The sequence below is a fragment of the Hippoglossus stenolepis genome, chromosome 11, assembly GCF_022539355.2.
Source record: "Hippoglossus stenolepis isolate QCI-W04-F060 chromosome 11, HSTE1.2, whole genome shotgun sequence".
NCBI lineage: Eukaryota > Metazoa > Chordata > Actinopteri > Pleuronectiformes > Pleuronectidae > Hippoglossus > Hippoglossus stenolepis.
The window spans coordinates 5,154,137-5,163,085 of NC_061493.1; the positions used below are offsets into that span (position 1 = coordinate 5,154,137).

An 8,949-nucleotide genomic window follows, 5' to 3' on the forward strand; every position below is an offset into this window, starting at 1 on the left:
AAGGCCACCATTGATCTCTGCTGATAACCGAACACCCACCGCCCAAGGTAAAAGCACTAAAGGTGGTAGTGGGGGGGGGCACACAAACCAACACACACAGGATAGGGAAGGAAACAGGGTTGGAGTTGTTAAAAGAAGGGGTGTTTACTCTCTTTTTATTTTGTTGAGGGATGGCACTGAGCAAACAGCATCAACAGCAAAGGATGCCATTTTTATTTTCGCAAACAAGCCCAGAGTGGAAGTGGCCTGGCTGGAAATCACAGCAAAAATGTCACTCAAACACCTGAGACAAGGTTTAGACAGAACGCATATGAGGACAAAGAGTGAAATGAAATAAATGCTGGAGATGCTGAAGGATACAACGAAAATAAGGGTTTGAGAAAAAGAACATTATGTTATTTCTATAAAAAAGTGAGTCTTGAGAAGGCTAATTGTACATTATTGTGTAAATGTTTTGTAATTAGTGGTTTCTACTTTCTACAGTGTTGATACTGATGCATTCTTTGCTGCTGTTAGGGTACAACTGATAATTTTCTGTTCTTTCTTGCTGGTTTTGATGAAGTGTCTTGATGGCAGATCACGTGAAAACAGCTTGAGCAGCTTGGCACACAAAGTATATCAGAATCAGCGCAAATCAAAGGAAGGTCACATCACCATCACTGGACACAAGCATAAGAAACAAGACTGAAAAAGAAGATTCCTCTTCCTCTCCCAACATGCAAATGTAACATAGAGATGGTCGCTATCTGGTGGGGGAAACACTCGAACAACCACCTCTGATTAACGATTTTATTATAATCAGTCGTCACGCGCGCGCTCTCTCACATGCATGTGAACAGGTGCCTCTCCTCTTGATGAATACAACAACAGAGCATCTTCCTAATGGCCTCATCTTTCACGAGCCTCTCCAAGAGCTAATAAGAGTGTGGGGACGATTTGTTTTACCGATTTTCTCTTTTCAAGTGTGTCGGGCGTGGAATTAATTACACTGATTAAATATTGTCTGTCTGTGCTGTGTGCTGGGGAAGGGCTGGGGATGGACTTTGTGTGTGTGTATGAATGCGTGTGTGCGCTAAGTGGCTAAAGTTGTGTCTCAGAATGGATTCTGCTGTGAATATACATAGACAAATAGATATACAAGAACCAATAGACATAAAATGCTTTAGCTATACCTCGGAAGTGAAGGTTAAAGCACTTACAAGTTGACAATGTACCATTTCTTTACATGAAAGCAATGATGTGCATATAAGTCATAACAGCTTTTTCCTCGAGCACTTCACTAAACCAAGTTAGAAATGTGGTTTGAAACAAAAACAAGAAGGCAAAGATCCAAATTACATTCATTTAAATTAACAGGATAAAAGATAATGTAAAATGTACTAAACATTAATGGCTGGGTGCAAATCTCCACCAAGGTCAAACAATTACATGCAGGTATGTTTATAGCTTTTACCATAGAAAAGTTACGGAGAAAAGAAGTCATAGTCATAGATCACAACACCATTAATATGTCTGATTCAAATATTATTTCCTGAGAAGGGGTAGCAAATTCATTTATCGTTCTCTGAATAGGAAATTACCTCTGTGAATGAGATATTGGTCATATAGCACAGCCCTTATAGAAAAATATAATTAGGAAATTTGTATAAATAAAATGAGACTTGAAGCAAAAGTACTAAAAGTACATTTTAAGGTGGCTTTAATAACCTTTTTGGCCACTTGATTTAAGTTGTTGGTTAATGAGATAGCAAAAAGTACACATCCTGCAGATACAGAGAAATTTCAACATTCATTCTTTCGGTTGTTTCTGTCCATCTGACAAAACAACGTTCATGGTCATTTGCTCCTTGGGGAAATATCGGACCTTTTGGTTGCTAAATGCTTCACTGTGTTCACTGTATGTCCATTACTGTAAGTGACATATTTCAGATTATACACAGCAGTTTCATCCTCTACCAATAGAGATGCTTTAAATCCAAATCTATTTGACAGCAACAGCCAATTTGGAGAATGATAACAAACTTCAGATTTTTTTTCAAGTTCCCTGACTAACGATTGGACCAAAGAGCAATAACATTCATATACAGTATAATCAGCCAACTCATATGGAGGTCTGACGTGTGGCATTTAGTTTCTCAGAAGAACATGAGACAACATCCTATCGGTGTGGTAACAGCACAGAGGCTCACCCTAAGAGCACTGCTTTCTGACCTCTTTCCCACTCAGTATCAATGACTGACTCTTTCCATCTTCCCCACTCGTTCCTCTCGTCAAAACCACTCACACTTCCTCAGCCGGCTGCAGTCGAAATGACGAAGGGGCAGCAGGAAAGTAAAGAAGAAAAAAAACTCTAAGATCTCTCTTTGGCCGAGTAACAGCCCTTTACTATGCAGGAGCGTACAGACAGAAAATGATTTAAGTGCGAGTCATCTTTGACTGATGTATGCTACAGTCATAAAGGGGGAATGCGTGTGAAGAGCATAAAAGAGGTTGAAACATAAATAACAGACATGGAGCTACGTAAAGAGATACGTGAATGAGTGAAAAGCAGATAAAAGGAATGAGAGAAAGCAAAACAAAGATGACAAAGTAGATGTAAGAGCAGGAGAGCGTCAAGAGATGAGAACTGAGCGGTGTACTCAGCCCTGAGAGAAGAAAAGCTGGGAGGTGAAGCAAGCGGGGGGGGATGAGCTCACCACCACCTTCTGTCTTTTATCGTAACGCTCTTGAGCAACTGATGAGTGGATTTACACCAGAGGCTCACAAGTTTTTCCACAACAAGGAACCCCCCCCCCCAGCCATTCTGCCAGGAAATTACATGTGAGGATATCCTGGTAAGACCAGCCACCAACGCCTCCAGACACACACACACACACACATACATCCAAAAAAAACACACATGATCTCCCCTCCCACATTCTTACACTAAATGATTCATGCATTAATGAGACTAATCAATAATGAAATATTCGCTAGCTGCGACCCTATAGAGTACATATTAAATCAAATGAATTGGTTGAGCTCTTCCAAATGATTGCCTGCTTCTTGCCCAATCATTTACAAGGGAAATCATTTTCGCTAACATTGTGTTAAATCTATTGTGGAATTACACAATGGGCGCTGCATGAAATTGCCGGATGCGACACCTTTTAATATTAATATACACTTTTAACATTCTACATTTGGTACTTGGCAGTTTTTCGATACACAAGACATATTTCCCCCAGTGCAGAGAAGTGCCTCTGACTAAAGGACTAATTTCAGGACCTGAGACGTTCGCAGTAAAGAAGCATCACAGAAGTGTGTGTTTTCCGCCCACTGCCCGACTCTCCCATACAGTTTAATCCCGTTCAACTTTGCTGCCTCGCTTTGTCACTGGTGCTTCAAGAGACGTCGGGGACCCATTACAGCTTTATGTAACGTCGTGGAGACGGAGGACGTACACACACATACACGCAGATCCCTCCCACACACACACATACACACCTCTTTCTGTGAACAAGGGGTTTTTCTACAGCTGGGTAACAAAGCATGACCCAATAATCCCAAAGCTTGACTCAAAGCTAAAGAACCCCCAACACCCCCAACACCCCTCTTCCCTCCCTCCTCTTATATCCCTTCCTCCCACTCTCTGAGGACTTCATAAGGCTCTGGCAAAGTGGGCACACGTGTGTGTGTATGTGGCGTGTTCGAGAAGGGTGGGGTGGGGGGTTACAAATACAAGCACGCTTAGCTTTGATTATTCTAATTATGACTCGGAGCGAGGAGTAGATTATTATGAACACATGGGCAGACGGGTTGCTGATGAGCTCACGTCCCTTCCGTTCCTCCATGTTACCGTTACTAGGGGCCTTTACTGGTAATGTACATGGGTGGAGGCCGTCTGAGGGACAATAAGTCCTCTATTCCTTTTTGAACTGCTAACACACATAGACGTCCTCGATGGTAAATATTATACATTTGTAATCAAATTAATATCTTCTCATAAATCAATTCATTATTACCCAATACCAAAAAGCTGTGTCGAGAGAGACCGTATCGTGTGTCTATACCATTTTGTCCTGTACATATGATATGACCTTACAAATTTGATTTTGTCTTGCTTAAACCTTTTTTCCTCCATTGTGGCGACAGAAGGCAACAGTTGTCCCCCTCCTTCCACACACCCTATAGTCGGGTCTTAAACTTTCCGTGACCCGGACTCTGAATTTACCGAGCGCTGCAGAGTAGAAAAGCAGATCACACTCTCCCCCCATCACCACCACCACCCGATCCCATTAGTAATTACCTGAAAAAACAAGAGCAATTCCAGATCAGCCTCAAGGCAACACCGACCAAGTGGGACAAAAACAAGTCTAAAGATGAGTTTTACAGGAAGAGGAGCGCCTGCTGGGCTTGTGATAGCTGTGAGGAATAATAAAAAAAATGACATCTTATGATAGCCTAGCTCGTGATCTAATCGCTTCAGTGTCTTCTGTGTTTCTGGCTCTTTCTTGCATCATGGTTGTGTAATTTTGATTTCTCATTAAGTCCGATCTGTAAACCTTAAGAATACCAGGGGAAACCGTGGTTTTAAATCCCTTAAAAGTCGCAAACACAAACCAGAGCTGAATAACAACTCAGCCAACACAACTCAACTTGACACTGAGGCTACATCCACAATACTACCATTTTGGTAGTAGCCTGAAACGCATCAGCTCTGCAACAGATACACCTGGCATCCACACTACTCCGGAGTTTAAGACCTAATAAAACAGAGATGTTATGAAACGATGACGAAGACGCAGACAACTGCTCGTTGATTGGGTCTTTTCAGTCATGACGTAGCCTGTGCTGCTCCTTCCAAAAGAAAACAGCCAGCATTAGCCTTGGCTACCAGTTAGCCACCATTAGCACGCACATTCCCAGTGTGTGTGAGTGACAGAGATCGCTTTATTTAAAAAATGCTATTTTCAAACAAAAACGAAGTAGCGTGGATGCAGCCTAAAGCAGATTGACCACGACTCTGTCCTAAATTATATAAATCCAGCAAAAGAAAAGCTGTTTGCAGGCCTAACTTAATAAGGTTACCACAAGGTTCAAAAGTTTAACACCAGATTTTCAGACTGCGACTCCCAGAGATGCCATATTTTAAACTATGCATCACCGTGCATGTGTCAGCACGCAGCCCGGTCTCATTCCTAATCGCTCCCTGGCAAGTTCCTATTACAGAGTACATGAGGCACGTCCATCCCCCTTTCTTAAGAACAAGCACTGCCACTATTTTAAGTGGTGATTATATTATGCCATGTCAGGTGAAAGCAATCTTAAGACTGTAATTTACAGGTGTGGAACACGATCCGTAATGAGTGCATTGTGTATAAGCGCCGCGCTTGGTTGCTCAACCTATCTAAAGCCAGCTCTGAAAAGAAAGAAAGAAAGGACGAACGAAAGAAGAAAGAAAAAAACAATTGTTCCCCTGATAAGCCAGTCAGTAAACCTTGCAAAGTAAACTAGTTCCCATGGTCCACAAAGTCAAGCCAAATCTTTTCCTGGTGTCACACAGCTATGTGGCCCGTCCTGTGTTTTGTTGACAGATAAACAGGACCATGTGCCCTGCCTGCTATGACTGACCTTGGGGGGTGGGGGGGGGAGTGTTGTAACCAGAGGAGTTTGCTCACAAATGTATACCTTTTTTAAATGTCCGTACCATTTATATTTGAACTGAAACCACTGGATATAGCGTCCAAAATCACCAAGTATACAAGTGGTGGTTCTGCTGACTTTACAGCTATTTTTAAATGAAGCTCTGTAGATGCACACAGCAGCATTAACAGATTAATTCCCTGGATCTACTAATCTGATTCCACCTATGTAGGAGTATTAAGTTCACATGTTTTCGTTGCAGTGGCAGAAGCAGTTCACCTCTGCTGATTTCTTCAAGCACCCTTCAAGCAACCCTTTGCATACTGTGCAAATGTAAAAGGCCTTGTGGCAGTGGACAGGAAACAAAAGAGTCAAGGCATATTTGACTTTTTAAACTTCTTGTTCTTGCATATCAACTCCCTCCTCTATTTACAACCTCCCACCAGCCAAACAACAAAGGTCTCACTTAATGATGAAAAAGCATGTAGTATTCTGTCTTGAGTTAAAAAAGCTATCGTTGTTCTTGCTTCCATACTTCATTAAAGGAGTTTACCACCAAGATGGGAAACTTTTGGTTAGTTCATCGATCAGAGTGACACGGAGTACATTCATAGAATAGCTCAGACTTTGAATTTTTTTAATTCAAACCCACTTTTTTAAACCATTGATCAGATGATTAAAGTCAACATGTGAACCAGCCACCATAGGTCACGATCAATTAATTCCATCCAATCCTTCATCTTAAATATTAATTAACACACAACCTCAACTTCTAGTCAACCATTTGCCAACTTTGCAAATGCAAGGCCGTGTGGCAGTCGGCAACAAAACAACCTCAGCATGTTGGACTTTTTAAACTTCTTCTCCTTCGCATACCAACTCCCTCCGCTCAAAATAAAAAAAACTTTATCAACAGATTTCACTCTCATAATCACATGTCTCACATTTCATTCGAGGTACATGGGGGAGGAATCGATGAGCATTTATGAGATGCAATTACATAGAGCAGTCAGAGCAGCAGCAGTCGACACCCCCCCCTTCTGTGTCTCATACACTGGAGCAACATGAAACCCCCCAGACAAGCTCCAGTGGCTCTCGCACCATATGGCCGCAGAAAAATACTGCCAGTAGCCATAAAAGGCCGGGGTTTTTTTTTTTTTGTCTTCTTTTAAACTATCCATCGGTTTCATCTCATCAATTTCCCTGGTGCCTGGGCTCATTTGGTGACTGTGTGGAGCGCAGGGGATGAAACTAATGAGAGTGAATGGCAGGGGGAGCTTTGCGGAATGGCCCTTTGTTTGGAAACAGCCTCTCTCTCTGTGTGTGTGCGTGTGTCTCTGCAGCGCTGGAAATGCGAGACGCTTATCGATCATTTTCGACTGGAAGCCTTTTGTGTTGAGAGGCTGCGGACAAACACCCAGAGATTTATACACAGCTTATATGTGATTCACTTTAAAAATTTAAAAAAAACCCCACATCAAACAGTCCCGGGCGTGTGTTTGTAGGAACTGCGCTCTTTGTCCGGTCCGAGCAAGCAAATAAACAAAAAAAAAAAACTGTGGGGGGATTTTTCCTCTCGGATTAACGTTGGATTAATCATAATAAGAGACCCAATAACCGCCTTTGTCTCCTGCTTAAGCCTCCGTCAACCGACCGGGAGCCGAGGAAAAAAAACGACTTTTCCTCCGCATAAACACAAATAAAGCCCGGACGCTACAACGCTGGCTCTTTTGAATCCGCGTCTGTCACAGCCCACCTCCTCCTCCTCCGGTGCCGGGCGCGCAGCTCCAGCCAGCCCCGGCCGCGGAGCTCCGGGGAAACGGGGCTGGTGGTGCGCGAAACATGGCTTCTTGTGTTTCAAAAAAAAAAACAGAGCCCAAATTATAAAGCGAGCGAGTCGAAGGTAACACCGGGGAGAGACGCAGGAGCCGGCGGCAGGGCTCCGGAGCCACAATGGGAAGAAGCCCTTTAATTTTTAAACAGCATCTGGTCGCGGCTAAGCTAACAACCTCATCTCCGCTTCCCGTTTCAGCCAGACCGGGGGTTGGAGAGAAAAATAAAACTCGCAATTCGACAACAAATGTCTCCACTTAAGTTAAACTAAAATAAAAAAAAGCCACAGGGAAGCGAGCGTAGCTTCATTTGCGCCGAAAACCGACGCTTTACATACTTTCCACGATAGCAGGGAAAACTTCCATCAATCATCCCCCGAATAGATCCAGCAGCCCCGGCGGTGACACTCGGGGACAGTCCGTGGTGTTTGTGCTGAATAAACCCACAGCTTCGCCTCAGTTACAGTAAAATATTCCACTTACCGACTTGTAAAACGTTTTCCACACAGCCGGTCTCCAGCAGCCGGATACCGCGGCGGAATGGCAGTCCGTCTCCGGTTCCCACCGCTCCGGCTGCCCCCGCGGTAGCTGTCGTACCGGCGGTGGATCCTCCACCAGCAGCGGCGGTCGTAGCTCCGGAGCCGGCACTCCCAGCGCCGCCGGTAGCCGCCACCGGACCCTCCTCGCCGGCCACTCGGCACTGAAACGACGAGTACATGCATATCTCCTTTTCGTTGCGGGGAAAAGACCAGTAGACGATGCGGCGCTGGACGGGCTCCGGGATCCGCTCGAAGCGCTCCTCAACTCTCTCGAAGGCCCACTTCTCCGCTACTGCCTTCGCGGCGCAGTCCAGCAGGGACTCCGGGGAACGATACCGGGAGCTGGGCATGCCGTGGCCGGGCCCCGGCCCGGGACCCCGCGGTGCAGGGCGCAGGCAGGGTCGCTTGCTGGCCGGCGGTATGGAGAAGAGGGGATGAGGCGGCTGTTCTCTGCGTCCTTCCGCCATGGCGAGCCGATCAACACTGAGCAGGCGGACGGTGAGCGGACAGCGAGCAGCAGCAGGAAGACACACACACACACACACACAAGCACACACACGCGAACACAGACACACACACACGCACGCACACACACACAGTCAGCCTGTGTCAAACTAATAATCAAGACTTCCGATTGAGACTTCAAAATAAAACTCGTTATTACGAGTTTATCGAGCTTTTTGAATAAACATCAAAACAACAACATATTTCAGTCGGAATGGTTTTCACATGAGATGTTGTATTTCATTTAGATCTATAGACTCTCTTTACCAAAATATGTGAAAGTTGCAATTTCATTATTGCAATCAATTTATTAAATCATTTGTTACAAGATTGTTAAGTGAAAATTAATGCGACTTTTTCATATATAACCTATAATATCAAAATTATGAATGCTTAAAGGATGGTTATGTGAAGATTAGATAAGATAAAATAAGATGTAGTAAGAAATA

At 44.1% G+C, this 8,949-nt stretch overlaps 1 protein-coding gene across 1 annotated transcript in view; it reads right to left on the reverse strand.

The window, feature by feature from the left end:
• zswim5 (zinc finger, SWIM-type containing 5) overlaps positions 1–8,598 on the reverse strand; it is a 63,460-nt gene extending 54,862 nt beyond the window's left edge. Inside the window, exon 1 of the mRNA XM_035170165.2 lies at positions 7,941–8,598. Coding sequence (XP_035026056.1) covers positions 7,941–8,463 — 523 coding nt within the window. The 5' untranslated portion in view covers positions 8,464–8,598. The remainder of the gene's footprint in view (positions 1–7,940) is intronic.
• Between the last annotated feature and the right edge of the window lie 351 nt (positions 8,599–8,949).